The 19,937-nt window shown below is 47.3% G+C and overlaps 2 protein-coding genes across 4 annotated transcripts in view; both read left to right on the forward strand.

Annotated features, from left to right (window-relative positions):
* Positions 1-4,724, forward strand: part of PLCB4 (phospholipase C beta 4) — a 207,317-nt gene extending 202,593 nt beyond the window's left edge. For all 3 annotated transcript variants that reach the window (XM_082306164.1, XM_082306165.1, XM_082306163.1), the window contains 2 exons: positions 1,738-1,774; positions 4,572-4,724. In XM_082306164.1, the coding sequence (XP_082162290.1) occupies positions 1,738-1,774; positions 4,572-4,660 (126 nt within the window). In that variant the 3' untranslated portion in view covers positions 4,661-4,724. The remainder of the gene's footprint in view (positions 1-1,737; positions 1,775-4,571) is intronic.
* Positions 4,725-10,739: 6,015 nt separating this feature from the next.
* On the forward strand, positions 10,740-19,726 carry LAMP5 (lysosomal associated membrane protein family member 5; the record flags this gene model as incomplete). The annotated part of the gene is made up of 6 exons (XM_082305951.1): positions 10,740-10,779; positions 11,039-11,211; positions 11,460-11,591; positions 11,665-11,770; positions 13,210-13,398; positions 19,548-19,726. 6 exons carry the CDS (start codon positions 10,740-10,742, stop codon positions 19,724-19,726), a joined length of 819 nt encoding a protein of 272 aa, XP_082162077.1.
* Positions 19,727-19,937: the final 211 nt, after the last annotated feature.

A 19,937-nucleotide genomic window follows, 5' to 3' on the forward strand; every position in this document is an offset into this window, starting at 1 on the left:
CACAGAGCATCTCTGAACTCTAAGAGTTAGTTTGGACTGAATTCTAGAGATGCATAGTAGCATGGGGAGTTTTATCTGTCCTAGTACACTCTTTCCTCATTAAAATACCTTATTATTTTCTGCTAGTTTATAAGCTTTTTTTTTTTTTTTAATTGAAAAACTACTTGGCAAGGAAAGGAAAATCCTAATCTTATTTTTGGTAGAAGCAATGCTATGTTCTGAGTGGTTCCCTTGCTGAAAGGTTGAGCCAGCAGAGCTGTAATAATTGTATGGACTTGCAGTACTGCACTTACAAAAACGTAAACTACAAGGGGAATATACCCAGCAGTTCAGTAAGATGAGAGAGAAGAGGTGCATTTAATACCGGTTACTTTCAAGGGTTATGTACTTCTTTGTTTATTAAATGTTCAGAACTTGAACTCTCTGGCAGACATTATAGTATGAATTAAAACCATCTTGCAGAGTGGGAGGGAAGAGAAGAGTACATGCAAATCAAGGATCTCCACTGTCAGGAGAGAGTCCTACAGCCCCAAAGGCTGCAGCCTGGTTAACTTCTAGGGGGGTGATGGCATGTAGGACTGCAGGCAGCTGCTGCCACTGAGCCCCAGCCACCATGGCTCTGTCTTCTGATCGCTCCACCTCCCTTCTGGACAACAGCCAAAGCTTCCTACTCTGTTCCCTCACAGGGTTTCTGTAGATGCTGTCTCTAACATCCAGCGCGAATGGATCTGTCAGTCAGTCTGCTCCTGAGCAATATCTGCACATAATCAAAAGGCAGAGGAGGCAGGCACTCGGGGGCGGCAGTTGGGCTACAGCGGATCTGTAGCATCACTGTAGAGAGCATGACAGAGAACTCCCTGTGAACTGTGCTAGTTGGCAAAAACTGATGGGCTTGATCCAGAGATAGGTGTTAGCAGTGGTTTTTTTTTCCATTGGCTTCAGAGGGCTTTGGATCCATTTTTTAAAAACATAAGGACAGGAGGGAATGATTATAGTTGTGCTTTTAACCACAACATGATAAACACCTTATGTATAAGGGAGGGAGGTTGCTGGGAAGTAAGTGTGAGTCATTAAAGGAGTCACCTCTTTCGGCAATTAGATACTTCCCTCACCTGGGGTTACAGCTTCCACCGCTCAGAGATGGTAACAGCCTACCTGAGCTTGCTCATACTCCATTTCAGTGCAAAGATGAAGCCAGCTTAAATCGTCAATGATTAAATGGAGTAAGATCATTCACGTGCTGGTTATCACTTTTGTGTGGGCATGTGGTGGCCTCCGCCACTGGGGTGGTCCTTAACAGCTTTTTAACTCACTCTAATTTGATCCATCGGAGCATATATTTTTATATCTGCTGTTTTGACGACTTCCTTTTAGCCCCAAAAGTGCACGAGTGCAAAACCTCAGCTGGGTCTGGTTTCGTTGTTACACTCATTGATGTATGAAAGCTGGTTGGATCAAGATAAAGGTGGTATTTGTTTAACGAGAAGTTCAAAGCATGATTTTTTTTTTTTTTCCTGATCAAACAAGAGAAGAAATTTTTCCTACAAATATGCAATGTAGAAAAGTAGAATTATGGGTGGAAAGAGCCTTCAGTACAAACTGTTATGAATTTAAATTTGTTTTGGTTTATGTATGTTTTTCTTGCATTAATTTTTCAATCTCACTTCAGTTTTCATTCATTTAATTTGCTTCTTGTTGTATTACTCAATTTTGACATTATTATTTTTGTACAAACAGCTTTTGAAATCCTGTCATGCAGTGTCTCAAACACAAGGTAGGATGGACGTATAATAAGCAAACTATTATTTCAGTGTGCTTTCCTTCTAAATTAACTCATCATCATTGGAGCCCTCCTTGTAAATGCAACCATTGGGAAGTACCATTGACATAGTGAACACAATGTTAATCTTGTTTGCACACGGATATTTAAGCCTGACACAATATTAACAGTATTTTGTGCTTTAGCATCCCAAATTCAGATGCATATGAGCAGTGATGTGCAGAGGAAATATTTAGAGATTAACTTGTATTGTACATTACCTGTTGTTACTGAAAGATACGCTTAGAGTTCTAAACTGTGTCTGTGAGAAGTGTCTATTGATCTAAGAAAACTATTTTAGTGTTAACATACATATGATTAACTGCTAATGCTGATAGACAAAGAGGATCCACATATATCAATATGGTAATAAAATAAGTACTTCCACATTAAGAATAGCAAAATATAGAACAGATGGCTAGAAATAGCTTTTTCGTGTCTAAAGAAGAGAGGCTTCCAGTGCTTTAAAATTCACTTCAAAATCCAACACGTTACAAGGTATGGCAATTATATTTACCATGTGGCTGTGCTGCTGTGGCTTCCTAAATAATCGTTACTCAAAAGAAATCTCTGTTAACCCTTGTCTTACCAAGGGAAACGCTTGAACATCCAGTTGTACAGTATTGCCTGATCTGAATTATTTTCTTGAATTGATAACATACTTGTATCTTGCACCACTGAGTCTGACAGCACCCACTTTAACATTTATTTATAGACATCTAATGAGGAAAAAAAGCATTCATTAAGCTAGGGGGAAAAAAAAAAAAAATCTTTTACTTTATATGGTTGTTAGCCTGTCTCAGATCTCACTAGAGAGCAAGCATCTTGAAAGCAGAGTCCATTAGCTGCCACTCACTCCATGGATGCACTGTAGCTTCAAGACTGCCTTCCAGAAGGCTCGTCCTCAAGGATCGTGCTTGTGCGTTCACATCAGAACGCACTGTCTGAACCAGCCTCAGACTAGCAAAACCAGGCATCCTGGTCCTATGCTAATGTGTTCTTTGAAACCAAGTTATCTCTAAAATAATTCCGTATGCCATATCTTGGCATGCAGAATATTTACAGGACACTATGTGCCAATAGTTAAGTCACAAGCTTAAAACATGAAACGTGTGACTCACACAAACACACACAGGGTTTTGTTTTATCTGGGATTTCATTTCACACAGAGGCAAAATCCAGCCAACATTTCAGAAGAGGTTGTACATATTGATTTATTTATTATGTTTCCATATTTTCATGTTAAAATTATTTCTTCATTACTTTCAAGCTTTTAACTCATTTAAATGGAGAGCGTTGATTAATTTTTAATCATATTTATGACAGTTGCTTTGCTATTATCATAATTACTTTTTTCCCCAAGATGATGATCATGATTGTGAAAGTACAGGGCTAGATTTTTCAAGAAGGCACGTATTTCACATCTGCACAAACCCACATTTACCTTGCAAAATGAATAGCTGTGCATCTCATTAGATCTACATCTGCCCATTTTCACATATGCAAATATGTGTTTGCACATCCAGAATAGGTGACTCCTTAAGTAGGAGCTTGTGTAGCAAAGTTCCCTGCCTAAGCAACATTTACAACTTTTTTAGGAACATAGTTCACGTAAATCAAGTCCAGTAACCGTTCTTCCCTGCGTGACAGACACAAAGAAGTTACACTAAAGAAAATACTGGCTTGGTTTGCCTCTTGCTAAACCTGTCCTAATCCTTGGGATCTTGGTTGTAAAGATAGATGGGTTAGCTTGCCCTCTGGGGCAACTTATTCAGAGTCCTTTGGGATATGGATTTAAATCACTTCCCAGATTGAGAGCCCTCAGAGAAAATGAAGAGCTGGTGACTCCCAGTTCCTTTAAACTGCAGAATTTCAAACCAAAGCACAACTTTGAATCTGTAACTGAGCCACAGAAGGAGTAAATGTGTGTGTGTGCATGTCAGAGAGAGAGGAGGGGAGAGGGAGAGGAAGGGAATTAAAAAACCGCTCTCTAAGCAGGGGATTCCCAGGCCAGTTACCATTTATATACAGTGCTTTAACTCTGCTTGCAAAGCCCGAGGCATGCAGAGTTTATAGCGAGATCTGGCATAGGTTCGTTGCTGTATTCTGCACAACGCATTTGGATACAGTTTCAGGTGGATTCAGCATATGTAACCCCATGGAGCATATAGCAGTAGTCTGATCCTGCGGTGAAAAACACCGTGTCTGTAATCGTAAGGATCTCCAGGCCAGATGGAAATTATTTTTTAGACATTTTTTAAAAAATGTTACCCGCTGCAAGGAAGGTATTACACTGATGGGTTTTTGTCATTCATTGTCTTTATGAAAGAAACGAGTCCAGATCATAGATGAACTCTCTGAACGTTTCAGGAAGTAACAGACGGCAGTACTCCCACCACAGCAGCGAACCATACGTTCCCAAAGCCATTTCCTATCAGGAGAAACAGTCGAATCAGCATCTGCCTAGTTTTCCTCCCCAAAACTGGAGCTTTGCATTTTACCATACAATTCTTCAGAAAATCAATCCATGAGTCTTGGAATAGGATCAAAAATATTTTCCAAGAATTTGCAGTTGTAAGAATTACGTCTGATTTTGAAAACAGAATGACGCTGGGGGGAGTAAGCATGATGTTATTACATATATCTTTAGTGTGTTTTGCCTGTATTTCACTCAGACACTATCGTATAAAACGTGCTTAATTTTGAACAAAAGGTCTAATGCAATGCTTCATGTGGTTATTTTGGATTGCAGGCAAAGGAGATGCAGCAGATGGTGAAGCTGGAAGCAGAGATGGATCGCAGGCCAGCAACAGTGGTCTAAAGCCTCAACAAGCGAATTGAAGTTGGAGAATACAGCATCCTTAAAAAGAGAGCAAAATTCAAAATAACGTTGCTGAGGTTGAAAAGTGGGCTTTTTTTTTTTTTCTCCTTTTTTTGGGGGGGGGTGTGGTGTTTTGGTTGGGTTTTTTTGTTTTTTGTTTTTTGTTTTTTTAATATATAAAGTGTAGCTATGGACCACCAAGTCTTAAGGTTTGCATTATTTCTTTTTTAACACTGGGCACTGAATTTCCTTTGTTGGATTTCCATGATAAGAATTTCCTTTGTTTAGAAAAACACTAATTGGAAGATGAAGACAGTTTTTAAACCCAGTCCTGTATTCCTTTCTGTATCTCAACAGGCAGCTTGCCTGCAAGAGACTTACACAATCAGAGCCTTGAAACACAACAGATATTTTTAACATCATCTCAGATGGCAACAAAACTGTAGTCAAGTCATGTTATTTACCATTTTTATTCTCACGTGTGATATATTGTGTAGAAACCCCATGCTGCCAGATCCTGAGAAGCAACAGCTCGTCAGATGCTCAGCACCTGATGTCGTCGAGCCCACTGAACTGGATCTTCTGCTAAGTCACCGTAATAATCAGTATAGTAAGGAGTTGAGTTTGGGCAATTTTAAATTAGATTTCAAAGTATTTTTCAGGCAGCAGACAGTAGGCAGTTGAAAGTTAACTGCGTATATTCAAAAGTACAATATGTACAAAGTCATCGGCCAAATTCATCAACTGTAACAGTAACTTGACAGGATATTTCTGCAGTCCAATGATGTCATTCACAAGTGCCATATCAACTCTATCATGTCTGAAAGAAGCCGATATCCTGTAAAAGTTACTGCAATGGTTAGCGTGAGGGAAATACAGTGTATTTGTGCCAAAACTGATCAGTGCTCTAAGGAATTACATATTAGGCACTTTAAGAAAAGTTTACATCCTACATTGCTTGTATAGAAATTGCATTTTGATCCTGCTGCGGCAGATCCCAGATATTACAGTTCATTGTAACTTAAAGATTGTTTAAACGGCTTTTGGCAAAAAGTTTGTAACTGTGAAAATGTAAAAAGTATTTATACACTTCAGAATCACAACATTGTAGAAAATCACATACATGTTGCCACGTGATAAAACTAGTAAACAGAAATGCTAAGAGTATGTTTGCATGTGATACAAATGCTACTAAGACTGTAATGCCTACTATATGACCACAGTCATTCTACTAGCTGGTAAATACTGAATAAATGTATGGCACAGAGTATTGTTTGATTAATTACAAAGACTTTTAGCATAACAAGGTCTCTATATATATGTGTGTATATTAATTACGTGGGCATTCTTGATACTTGTAGTAAAAGAAAAGTACATAACTAATTTAATTTTACACAGAAGTATTTATGCAGATTTTCAGAATTTCATATCAGGAATAACCTTTTTATGTCCATTAGATATAAACCCAATTTGCTAATGTGTTAATTTGCATGTTTCCAGCGCTTGCTGTAGTTATATTGCAAAACAATGCATGTAAGCATTCCGCTTGGAATTTGTCCATGCTGCCAATTCAAAGATGACTGCATGGAAAACTGGTAGTTTAGAACAAATCAGATTCCTGATTTCAATGTACTAAGCACCAATTACTTTGTTGTATATGCTTGTACAAACAAATTCTACATATTCCTATAAACAAAATAAATGAAAAGAGATAATTATGTTATTGTCAGTCCTGAGATGAAACTTTCAACTTCTCTAATAAAAACCTTAAAAATTCAAAACCTTTAGTTTTGACTGTAGTGAATTGTAGGGGGGTGGTGGTGGTCTTATTACTTACAAATTTTTACTAAATTGTATTTCCTGTAAAAATGTGCATAGTGTAAATATATTTCTATCACAGCTTATTTATTCAAAGGAGTCTTATTTCTTTTAAGTGATAGAAGAATTGTGCAGCATTGGTCCTCGCAGCACTACAGAACTACCCGAGTACAGTGTAGCAGCACTACCTTGAGATGCAGCAACCCGAGTACAGTGTAGCAGCACTACCTTGAGAATGCAACTGAGACAGAGGTCAGTGAAGTCTTTAGGCGTTTAAGGCAGGATTTAAACAAACTCGTGATGCCTATTCAGAACTCCCATTCTGATGCCACTTAACCTGCAGAGGCATCTCCAGCTCCTTATGATCTATAGCATTATAAAGCCAAGTTGTGTGTGCCTGTGCTACTGGGAGCAGCTCTCCCTGCTCTCTAAGCTTGGCTGGTCCTCTTCTCGAGTGCTGGAGGGAGGGAGCCGGGAGCAGCAGCAGTCTTAGAGCATGCTGGACAGGAGCTGGCATCTCAAAAAGGGCAGTGATTTTTTTAATATATAGATTTTTTTTTATTATTTTTTTAATTAAAAATGTCTTCTAAAACAGAGCTGGTGGAGACAGTGCTGCGAGCTGGCATTTTATACTGTTGCCTACTGCAGTGGTTTCTAGCCAGTAAGGAGAAGCAAAATTGACACCAGATATGGAGGGAACCAGATGGTGAAGCATCGAATGTTACTAGTTTTCTTAGGCTCACTCACAGCCTGGCTGGAAACCACTGCCCTACCTGTTAAAGAAATAACTGGAAATAGAGGGCTTGGGTTCAGCTCATGTCCCTCTCTGAGGAAAATCAAACCTGCCTGTCTTAATTCCCTGGCAAGTATCCTGTGCATCAGGGGATACGCTGGTTTCGGAAGGCTAGGAAATACTGTCCACAGCCTCCTTTTGAGTCTGTGCTCGCTGCTCAGCCAGGAGCGAGACATTTATCAAGTCAGAGAGAAAATGTGCTTCTGGGAAACAGTGGAGCTGGGTAGCCTCAGCTTGCAGGCTCAGCTCCCAGAACTGCTACATATTTCATCCATTGACAATTTAGCATAAAATGCAGACAGTAATTTGAAATTAAGTGATTAATTTTGTCAGCTAAGTATTTTGAAATACTGTTTAAGTAGTATTTGATTCAAAAATTATTTGAAGTTTGGCCGCTAATGTAATGAGGTGAGAATTTCCATTGAGATGAAATAGGCTAATCAATTTGAACATTGATACTGCGTTAAAGCAGTTTAAAATGTCGTTCGCCGCCGGGGTGATGGATTCCACTTCAGTGAAATTTCATCGAGGGAAGTGGCAGATTCTCCCTCTCTGAATCTCTTCAGAAAAATTCAGCGCAGCTGTGATGGGGAGGGTCACGACACCCTGGCCTCACAGGCAGCCCCCTATCCTTTCACTTCCAGTAATTTGGGGGTTGGTCATAGCTTGACTGTTTCCAAGTGGGGGTCTGTTTAACCCCCACCCCGCTCGAGTGCAGTCAAACTGCATTGCCAGAGACCCAAAATACCCCTCGCGGCCCGATTTCCTTGCACGCTCCATATGCTATTGCCCAGGGGCTGCCTGTGAAGCCGGCTGCCAGTGGCAGACATGTCCCAGACCCGCTTGACCAGAAGACCCGGCTCCTGGGGATGCACCAGCAGCGGTCCCAGTGCCGCAGCCCCACTGTCACCGTGCTGCGTGCTCCCTGCGAGGAGGCTGGTAAGAGTTATTGCTGTCTGGTAGTTGGGGGGTAGCAAGGGGGATTCAGCCTTCAGAGAGACACAGGCAGTCCCCACAGCTGGGGGTAAGGGCAGGTTGCAGGGCTGGCTCCAGGTGATCCAATCTGTGACCATAAATTGGCCCTGGTCACAGCATTTTGGGTCAGCTAATGTGGCACTGGATCCCTCAGGTGAGACCTTTCTGCTCTGTCAATGTTTTGGGGCTTGCTTGCTGTTAGGAAATCTTAGGCCTTTCCCTTTTTTGCCAGGGAGAGCCGGATAAACACCGCTCTGCAGGCTGGAAGTAGGGATTGTCACTGAAGCCGAAGGCTTTTTTGTTGTGCTGTGCAGCTGGCGGGTGCCGGCAGAGCACGGTTCTGCGCCAGGGGGCTCGGGGGGCTGTGGGTCAGGCTTGCCTGTGTCTCTCAGCCAGCTGCTCCCTGTGGTACCCTCCTGCACAGGCTGGATGCACGGGCAGCTGCTCAGGATCATGTATTTATTTGGAGGCTTAGAAGCTACCTAGAAACCTCAAAAAAATTGGAAATTAAATAGGGAGCTAGAGGAGGAAATAGAGGCTAGTTAAATACCGAGGTCATCAGGGAAAGACCAGGCATTAAATTCACCACAGAAATACAGTCTATTGCAGTGAAAGAGCCTCGTATACAAGATTATATTTTTTTCTTTTATATAGTCCCCTGAAACTATTATCCGTAGATTAATCCTGTATCACGACTGGCACAGGTCTGGCTCCATTTTGGCGGGCAGGAACGACTCTTTATCATAAAACAGGAGAGAGAGGAAGTGGCCAGAATATAATATTTAATATGTGCAGCCAGCAGAAAAGGGATTTCAATAGAATAGTTACAAAAATCAGTATGTTGCTTCAGTATCTGCTTTTATTTTTAAAGAGCTATTTCCCAGCAAGAAAAGCCCCTCTCTGCAGGTGTGCCCTGGCAGAGAAATCAGAACTCACCTCGTAATACCTGGCTTCGCAAAACCCTGGACCGTTTCCTCCGGACTCCTTTTCCCGAACTAGAAATGCGAATTGCTAGTGAATCTGCGTAACGCCATGCGCTCCAAACAGCTGCTGGCCTTTCGGCTCTTTACGAAAAAAATTATCCTCCGTAGGCTGCTGTCGCCCGCTGCTGCTGGGACCGGTGTCCCTGTAAATTGTAAATATTCGGGTGCGCTCTTCGTGCCGGGGCGAGGGTGGCAGCGCATTAAAGGGCCGTAAAGGCTCCCGATGAGAGGCGAAATAGATATTTTAACGTCGCATCGCCTGGCCGGGGGAAAGGCGAAACCCCGGAGCGCAAGGCGGGGGGCCGGGGGGGCCAGCGCTGCCCCGGGAGCGGCCGGGCCGGGCGGCGGAGCGGGGCTGGCCGTGCCTGCGGGCGGGGGACGCGCCGGCTCCTCCCCGGAGACCCCGCTCGGGAGCGGGGAGACGCAGGCACCGGTGTTACAGGGACTAAAGGGGATTGCCCGGGGGCAGCCCTCCCGGCAGGGATGGGGTGCGCCCTGCTTTTAGCCCCCCCCCGCCTTGCAGCCCCTGCTCTCCTGAGCGCCCCGGACCTGGGGCCTGGCAGGGACCAGCCCTTCCCGCCCCCCGAGGCGCACCCCGCTGTGCCCCAAATCCCCCCGGTATCGCTCCGCGGAGGCACGGCCTGTATTGTTTTAATGCACCTCCTCGGTGCTGTCGGGACCGCTCCCCTTGCTACGTGATGGTCTGTTTTAGAGTATGTCACGACATCTTAAGAACTCAGGTGCGTTGGCGGCCGTTTACAAAAGGGTGCCGGGTTTGCTTCTGACCTTGTCACACAAAAATAGCTGCACGTTTCTTTCTAAATTAAAACACGAAGCAGCTGTTCGCCTTCACCGAAATTACTGACGCTCCGTGAGCAGCCGGCGCTGGACTAGATAACCAGCCCCCCCCCCCCCTCCCTCCGCTGTCCCGCTTTGGCGGCTCGCTTCCCCGCCGGCGCGGCCCGGGACGGCGGCTGCCCGGCCGGAGCGGCCCCCAAGGGGAGCGGGGGCGGCGGGGAGCCGTGTGCCCCGGGCCGGGCCCGTTGCGGGGTGCGCCCGGGCAGCGGCGGCCGCTCGCTGCGGTTTAGCCCCGCTCCGGCGGCACCGTCGGGCCGGCCCGGGCCCCCCCGGCTCCCCCTCCGCCGGGCTCCCCGCGGGGATCCCCGAGAGCCCCTCGGCGGGGGGCGGCGGGCCCCCAGGCCGGAGGAGGGGGGAATCCCTCCTCCCGCCGCGTACGCCCCGTCCCTCGGCGTGGGCGCCTCCATCAGCGCCGCCGGCATCTCCCCTCCTCCTCCTCCTCTTCCTCCTCCCCACACACCCACACACTCTTCCCCGTCCCTCCTCCCCGCCACTCCGCAGCAGAGTGCTTTTGCAGCCTGTGAGCTCCTGAGGAAGGAGGTGTTTCAGGGGTTTTTTCCTCCCTTTTTTTTTTTTAATATTTCTTCTTTTTATTTTTTTGCTTTCTTTCCTCCGGAGCGGACCCTTTCGGAGGAGCAGCAGCCGCGGACACGCCGGGGCCGAGCAGGGAGGATGGCCGGGGGGCGCCTCCCGGGGCTGCTCTTCCTCTTGCGTGAGTACCGCGGCGGCGAATCGCGACACGGAGCCCTGTCGCGATGAGGCAGCTGCTGGCGCTGAGACCGACCTGGCGCTGCTAGAGCACCGGTCCTGCTTCACCGCCAGCGGCTGCCCCATTTCCACTGCCCGCTCTATCGCGACAGGGACGCCCCGTCGCGACAGAGGAGCTTACTCCAGCGGGTCGGGGGGGGTGTTAATGTGAGCCGGCAAAAGGCCGCGGGCACTGCCGCCGCTCAGCGCCTCTTTGCCCGCAGACGCCGCGGCTCGCCTGGCTGCGGAGCAAGAAGTTGAAAATCTCTCCGGGCTCTCCCCTAACCCCGAAAAGGACATTTTCGTGGTGCGGGAAAACCGGACGACGTGTCTCATGGCGGAATTCGCCGCCAAGTTCATCGTCCCCTACGACGTGTGGGCCAGCAACTACGTGGATGTGAGTGGGGGCCGGGGGGCGCCGGGGGAGCTGCGGGGCGGCCGGGGCGCGGGCTTGCCGCAGCCGCGGAGCCGCTGCACGTTGGACCGGCAGGGGAGGCGGGGGGGAAACCCGCCGGTAGTTTTGGAAAGTCCTTTATCCCTTCCGAGGATGTTCAGCCGGGGCCGTGGGGGGCCTGTGGGTATCGGGGGGGGGGGGTGGTGGGGTGTCCCGGGGCCGCCCCCCTGAGCCCCGCTCCCCGTTGGCAGCTGATCACGGAGCAAGCCGATATCCCGCTGTCGCGGGGCGCCGAGATGAAGGGCAAGTGCGGCACCAACGAGTCGGAGCTGGAGATCTCCTGGCTGGAGCAAGCGTACACCCTCAAACTGTTCTTCCTGAAGGTACGGGGCTCCCCCCGGGAGCTGGGGGGTGCGGGGGGTATCGCCGGGCTCCTGACCGGCCCTGTCTCGGCAGGAGGGGCACAACACGTCCCGGGGGCAGGAGGCCTTCTGGAGGCTCAGCCGGATCCAGTTCACCTACGACACCGCCGAGCGCACCTACTTCAAGGACGCCGTCAGCCGTAAGCGCCTGGGGGACGGGGTTTAAAGCAGATCCCTGGGGTCAGGGGGAGCCGGGGAGGGGGGGACGACACACGACCACCCCGCGGGCCACTCGCCTAAATGCAGCTTAACGGGGAAAAAAGAAACCCCAAACTCACCTGACAAAGCTGGGACCAGGTGCCGGTTTTAAGCTGCGTATTAATTTCCCCCCCCCCCCCCCCCCCCCCCTTTATATTCTCATTTTTAATTGCTACAATTGCTGCGCTGCTCCGGGCCCTCCCAGCAGGACCCAGGGGCCCGAGGGGGTGGGCAGCAGGGCAGGGGTCCGCCTGGCCTGGAAAAATTTGTCTCCTTTCCTGCGGGAGATGTTTTTTAAGATTAATTATCTCCTCCATTCTGATGATGGTTGGATAGGTGGGAAGCAGCGGTTTCCCAAGATAACGATGAGATTGACATCAATATCCATACCCCTACACGCCTCCACACCCAACAGCCACCTCTTTTCTCACTGGGTTTCCTTTCTTTTGGCTTTCATTTTGTTTTTATTTCAGTTCTGCTCAGGAATGAGTTGTCTTGTATTGAAAATTGAAATACTCTCATTTGCAAGTTGTTGTTAAGATTTTTAAACTCCAGTGAATGGTGCATTAAGAGTTTGTGGCATAAGACGCTGGTCGTGGAGCTGTTTTTCCCACTGATGTTTCTACTGTTTGTGTCCCCAAAACACGGTGGTGGCCATGCCTCATCACCCTCCGCAAATGTGAAACACTGATTGCCTTTCTGTGCTGCTGGAGGGGAACAAAGGGCTGCAGAAGAGCGGGAGGTGGAAGGCATCCCTCATTCCACCTTGCTGAGCCGCATTCGGCCATCATTTATAAAACAAGCTTGATGTGATGGGAAAATATTTTCTCATAATCTATACTTGGGTGAAATGGTCATGTTGTATTTTCAGGAAGGGTGTTATGGCCTGTTTTGCTTTGTAGTGAGGTCCCAAAATTGCATTGCTCCTTTCCACCTGAATTTAGAGCCCAAGTGCAGCCTCAGGAATTGCCGTTTCCCAAACATGGGGAGTACGAGCACAGTCCGAGGCTGAAACCTGCATACACATCTTTTCTACCATTCCTCCGACTTTATGGACTTCAAGTCCTGTGACATGAGCGTAGCTGGCAGCGGCAGAGCCAGCTCTCCTTCGTGCCGGCAGGACCGAACGCTGCAGCCGTCTGTTCCTGCTTGCGGACAGGCAGCCCCAGTGCGGGAACTGCCCCGGCTGTGTGGGGGTGTCATGCCGAAAGCGTGGCCCCACCCCAGGAGAAAATGCTGCTTTAAGAGCAGTGGAGCATGCGGCTGCCGCATTGCACACCGCCTGCATACCCTTGCGTTCAATTCATTAGCTTTGTTAATGAAGTCACGTCGGTCCCCCAGAGACGGGACCTGACCTCTGCTGTTTCTGCCCCTTGGCCAGCCGGGAAGCACACGGCCAGCTCACACCGGCTCTCTGCCCTGGTCACCCCAGCTGGGAAGTCCTACGAGTGCCAGGCACAGCAGACCATCTCCCTCATCTCCAGCGACCACCAGAAGTCTGTGCAGCTCTTGCTGTCAGAAGTGCGTGTCCAGCCCTTCGACATCACCGCAGATTTTGTCTTCAGTGAAGGTAAGGTGCAGGGCAAAGGCCCGTCCTGCATCCCCGAGATGCTGACGCTGCCAAGGCCTTTGGGGGTGTTGCAAGGTACTGAAGGGTCCCACCTTTATCAGAGCACCTTCCCCTCCCTCCAGCGGGTTGTCAGTGCTCCCTGCAGTCCCTCCAGCCCATTCCCTGCCTCCGTGGTCTCCCCAAAGCCTTTACAAATTCAGCCCAGCTGCTATTTGATCAAGACACGGGCTGTCGTTGCATGTATGTTGGCAATATGAGTTCTGTAAGGACTCATCCGGCTGCGTTGCCAGTAAGCCCCAGAACTGCCTGATCCCTGAGGAGCCCTGCGAGGCTTAGGCGTCTCCCCTGCAGCACAGAAGGTGTTTCAGTACAGCTCCAAGGGCTTTTTAGGGCCACAGCACCCCGAGGAAAGCTTGGGGCTGCGGCAGGAGGAAATACTTGCAATGCACATTGCTGGCTTCCGTTTGATTAATGCTCGTTGCGAGGGTGAAGGAAGCATAACAGGGACTTCAGTGAGGCGCCTCATGCGCCAAACACATGGGATGCTGTTCTTCTTAGGTTTCTTTGATGTTAATTGTGGATAAAAGAAAATGTGAGTTAACACGTGCTGTTCGTATCAAAGGGTTGTACTGAAGTCAGCAGCAGTACTGCCGTGGGGCAGAATTCCTGCAGATTTTGCCTGCCTTTATCCTGAGGAACCCGTGGTGCTCCTCCTCCCCGACTTCCCTCTGCCTTTTCTGTCAGGTTGAACGAGGGAGTCTAAACATGCTTGCCTGAATTAGGGCTTCAAGACTAGTCTCCTTTTTATAGTGCCATCTTAGCAAATTAGTTAACTCCGTTATTTTAACAAGATGCAAATAAAATGTGCAATAGCCAAATCTTTTAATAATGAGCTGGAAAATGGTGGTGTTATTTTCAAGCCTAGCATTAAAAACGCGTGGCTTAAATATTTCCCACATGCAAAATAACATAGAACACAATAAAAAACCAGCGCTGACTACAGAGCTGAGCACTTAGGCTCATGACTCACGTTCCTCTGACTGATGTAGTAAATACATGCTATTATGTACACTGGCTCTGGCAGAGCTCTGCGTGGCTGCGTTACTCATGGCAAGGCCAGTGTAGTATGGAGTAGGTTTCATCCGTGGGCACAAATAAATTACAATTTTTTTTTTTTTTTTTTTTCCTATCGAAGTAGTACCACGTTTTGCGTAGGCTACAGGGAGAAAAAGGTAGAATTTCATAGTTTCGTATCATGTCTGTTGGCACATTTTCATTCTCTCCCTCCTCCTGTGGATCCAGGCTTCCTACACTCAGGGTTTGGCTGGGCAGACCTTGGAGGCTGAGAAAAGCATATTTAAAATATGCAAGTCTGGACTCAATTTTAGCTGTTGTGTCTCTGTGATACCAAACTTGTAACGTCCGAGAGCTCACAGTTTAAACAGTCAAACTCGGAGTTCATTGCCAAAGGGGGACTACCTGCCTTTTTCATGATATGCTCTTTTGTATCAGGTGGTAAATTGTTTTGTTTGGTTTTTTCCTGCGTTGTTGTAGTTTGTTTTTTTTTTTTTTAAATCCAGGACACGAGGAGACCCCACTTGGTTTAGCAATCTTTAAACGTGTGGGGAATTCCTCCTTCTGAGGAAAGCACTGTTTCTTTCTTTGTCAAGCTTTCTGGCTTATTGTTGTTGCTCTCGTTATTCAATGACACTGCTTTCTATTTAATTCCCCTGGAAGTTCAATAGCAAAGAGCACCTGGAGAGGATGGTCAGAAATGCCCGAGAGGGCATTTATCAGTGAAGCTTCACACAGGGCTCTGCCGCCTCACCCCGCGGCGCGTCCCCACCAGCCCCGCGGACCAGCGCGTCCTCGGCACGTGCATGGCAAAACATGATCCTTTGTGGGGTCTGAGAATCGCTGCCAATCTTAAATTACAGTAATTAGCCTTCTCCTTTTTGGTTCATTAATTTCCCATTAGGTAAAATTCCTATTAATTATGAACAAGCTACAGAACATTTTAAAATATTTTAGAATAGAGAAGGAGACCTGCTAGAGCAGAAGAATCGCCGAGATGCAGGAGGGTCAGGGCCCTTTTACCGCAAAGAAACGGGGGGAAGGTTTTGTCATTAGTCCTGACACTGTCCTGTCTGGGATGGATTTAAAAGCTTGTAGGGCGTGACTGGATTGCTTTGATTTTTTTGAATGCTTAAACTCATGTGCTAGAATATCCATTTTATTTTTTTTTTTAAAGACACTGCTTCCAACCCTTACAAACACATACATATGTATATATATATAAATGTACATAAATACATGTATTTACCTTTTTCAATACAGAAGCAGCAGAACATTTTTTTCATTCAGAGCTTGGGAAATTTATTTAATAGGGAAATTGTGTGTACATTTTTTGGTGTAAAAGAGAGTTGGATCAAGAGGGTGCAAGGAGAGTGTTTAAATTGGTGAAAAAAAACCACAGAAATTGTCAGCTCTTCTGTTTTTAATCAAAATAATGCAAAATACAAAGGGGTACAAAGGCTGAGAATTAGGGACCAGGATCCTGGGAGGTCTCATCTCCCTCTGAGCCACCCCAAACGAGGGTCACATTTTCTCAAAGGTCCTTGGCACCAAGTAGGTCCTCTTTGCAAGGTATGCGGCCACATTTAAAAAAGCACCCAGTCTTTCTTTTTTGAGCTAATCACTTATAAATGCCCATCTCAAAATCTCCAAAATCCATCCTACCATGCCAGACACAACTGAGCTGTTTTTCCATCCCTTTGAACAGCCCCTGCACTGGTCCTCAGGCTTGCGGTCGTGACTGTGGGAAACTGCTGATTTTTTTTTTTGCCTTGCTGCTATTTGTTCCGCAGAAGGATGCTGAAACAAGAAAATGGGCCTGTTGGGTGGTTTCGTAGCCTAATACTGAAATTGGACAAGCACTCACCATAGAAACCGTGGCGGTACGTGAGCCTGGGTGCTGCGGGGTGTCGGAGGAAGCACAGCACAAAAGAACAACGTGGAACGTACCTAAACGCCTCTTTTGTATCTGCCCGCAGGGACCGGGGCTGCGGGGTGGCACCTCTCTGGCAGAGGGGTGACCCTGCCGGGTGCAGGATGCAGCAAAACTCCCAGCATCACATGAACTACTTTTCACGTAGTTAAAATTTGCCAGGGACCTTTTTGCTTTCCTGGACTGAGGGTAAAACCCAGCGATTTGGGCACATGCGGAGATTCCTGTGACCTGAAACAAAATACTCAGGAAAATTTGGTGGAAAGGGCTGTTTTCCTGCAGAAGGCATTGATTTCAAATACACGGCAGTTCCCAGTGCGATGGCGTTTCATTTGTCGTGCATCAGCCAGCCCACCTGCCTGCACGGTGCTTGATGGGGTTGAGTGTCTGGATTTGTGTCTGCTGTGGACTTTATGCAAACCCTTCTCCCTTCCCACTCCCCCTTTGTGTTTTCCTTTGCTGATAGACCAGGAATGATACCTGTTACCTACCTCTCCATGGTGGTGTGGACCTCAGTGCCTGTGCAATGCTTGGAACTTTTGGGGTGAAAAATGCAGCACAAATGGTGAAGTACACACTGTTACAAATGTGAAAATATTTTTGTTGTAAAATGATGTATTTTAACACCGTATGAATGTTAAAATACAAAATTTATCCTCCTAGCAGTCAGCATGTGGGGAGCCTTAGATCCTCTGCAAATGTCTTTGTGCTTTGCACTTGCCTGTGCTGCCATGCTGTGTCCCCCACAGCCCCGTTCCCATTCCTCCTATGCTCTTCAAAGAGCACGGACTTTGGCGATCTGCTCCAAAACGAGAAAACGGATGCGTCTTGTGAGGAGAAGGTGTTGGTAAGGCAGGAGGTGGCTGCTCTGCAAGGCTGCCTTCGCTGCCGGGGCAGGGTGCTTTTTGCCCCCGGGGACGTGCAGCTGGGGAGAGCGGCACGGTTTGTGGGTGTGCTGCTGGAGACTGCAAGCTTTGCTTTGATTTTTCCCCCCCCCTTATGGGCTTTTTTTTCTTTTAATCCTCTTTAAAAAGTGTCAGGATAAAGAACTATCTTCCTTGGCTGCTTGCAAGAATTGACACCTCTTTGAGTTAAGATTCAGACACTTAAATACAACTGTGGCTTTCTGAGGACACTGGAGTTCTGGCCATGTCCTCTGGCACGTTTTGCGCTCTGCAGCCGGTTTGCTTTGGCAAAAGCTGGGAGTTCAAATATCGCAAGTAAGTATGTTAGAGTTGGGTTAGTCCTCTGCGTCGCAGCACTGGTGCTTTTAGCTTTGCCTTCTTCACTGGCTGCAGACCCCTGCGTTCACCCCATTCTCCTGCAAACACAGCGTCATTCTTGTTTAAGGAAAGGCGTGCAGTCTCTGCCTTGGTGCTGCCGGTCTGGTCAGGCCTTAGCATTCTAGACCGGGAAGAATTTTATAAAGCTCTAGAAACCGGGAAGAATTTTATAAAACTCTAGAAACCCAATTTTGGGAGCTAAATAATAATCAGGATTTTTTTTTTCCCTTTTCTCCTTAATACAAACAAACAAAACCCCTGCATTGCAGCAATTGCTGAATCGCCTGTAACAGTCCTGGTGATTAATCACTCCTCTAGTGAGACAGTGAGCAACTGGAACCGAAAAGGACATTTTTTTTTTTGTTAGACTACGTTTCACTTTTGCTTTTTTTGTTTCACTTCATTTACAGCTCGAGACGTTTCCTAATGGCATCTCTGCGAGCTTGGTGCTGGGAGGACGGCTCCACGCCGGAGCTCCCGGAGGAGCCGTCCCTGCTGTCGTGTCCTGCTTGGGCCTGGGGGGTCTCTGGGTTTTTCCTGCTCTTTGCCACATGCCGTTAGATTTGCAGAGCGTTTGCCATTCCTGGTTATTGCAGATCTCTGCGTCTTGCAATCAGCTGCCTGGGGAACCCATCTGGACAGTCTAGTGAGGGGAGGAATTAGTGGTGCCCTTTGTGTTCATCTAACATGCAGCCTTTTTTTTTTTTTTTTAACTTTTTTTTTTTTACTTTTTTTTTTTTTTAAAGTAATTGCTGTTTTCATTGTTTTCAGCACAATTCTAGTACTGTGAAGATGATGATCCAGGGGCCAGATCACTGTCCCTCCTGTACCCCATAACCCTTTTCCCCCCCTTCCCCCCGCGAGTTGGCATTTTTCTTCTTTTTGGTCCGGCAGCCCCATCTCGGCAGCATCGGCTCTGCCTGTCCATCGGCACGGATGGGCAAGAGTCCTGTGGGGAAAAAAGTAAATCGTGATTCTGTCATTCAGGCCTGCAGTAGGCTCTGGAAGTGTAAGGGAGCTGAACCAGGATTACCAGCGTAACGTGTTTCCTAACCTTGGTGGCTGTGCCTTTGCAAGCTAAATAGGAAAGTGTTTTCCCATTGGGTGCTTATTATTATTTTCTAGTGGTTTATTAGACTATGATGGGGACTCGTAGGCCAGAAGGGAAAACACCGGGGAGGCTCGTGTTGCTTCTGCTCATCCTTTGCCATATTTGACAAAAACCATGGGGTGCCAGGATGCTGTTTGGCCACACGTGTGCTCTGCCAGTGCTGGTAAACTCCCCATGGGGAGCTCAGAGAGAGGGGAGAGATGCTGTTACAATTCTGTCAACTTGCAGATAGAGGGGGAAAATCTTTTTAACCGTGAGCAGGGTAAGTCTGATGCAGGGTTAAAGACCTACTGATGTTGAGGTCTTGTGATACAATATTTATAGACTTTATAACTAAATAAACAAAGCAGATGTTCAGCCATGGTCAGGAAACTTGTACTTTCACTGTCCCATTCCCAACAGGGCCATTGCTGTACTGGTGTGGCAGAGGCCTGAAGAGGAGCTTACAGGCATGAAAGCATTTTCTCCCACCGCGCTGGCTGGTTTGATAGATGTTACCTCTCCCTCCAAACCCTGCGTTGTGACTGTGATTTCACTTTCCTCCAAAGCAATTGATTTTCTCCCTGGGACTCCGATGACTGTTGCTGTCTCTCCTTCCTGCTGTGGCTATTTTTGCTCTGCGCAGGGACCCCCGGCACAGAACCGTGACTCCGGGGGGTCGGTTCCCTACTGCAGCAGGCGTTCAGATTTGCAATGTCTCATTCCCTTCTCTTTTTCTCTCTTTTTCCTTTTCTTCCTTTCCCTGCAGAACACAAGTGCCCGGTGGACCAGAGGGAGCAGTTAGAAGAAACCCTGCCTCTGATTTTGGGCCTGATACTGGGGTTGGTTATCGTGATAACCCTCTGCCTTTACCATATCCACCACAAGCTGACAGCCAACCAAGTGCAAATTCCTCGGGACAGATCTCAGTACAAACACATGGGATAGGGGACAGGATTGAGCAGCCCAAATGTTTATCAGGTAGAAAAAGCAAAAGCACTTTTTTCTAAGGGTGAGGAAAGGTTACGGGGGGGGGGGCGAGAGATGGTATTCACAACACCTAACCGTGGGTATTTCGTGGAGACACACAAGTTAAGGTTAGGCTTTAATATAGTCAGTGCAGAGACATAGTTGTCTCTGCAAGAAGACTCGGAGCATC

The sequence above is a fragment of the Platalea leucorodia genome, assembly GCF_965183815.1.
Source record: "Platalea leucorodia genome assembly, chromosome: 3".
In the NCBI taxonomy this organism is placed as follows: domain Eukaryota; kingdom Metazoa; phylum Chordata; class Aves; order Pelecaniformes; family Threskiornithidae; genus Platalea; species Platalea leucorodia.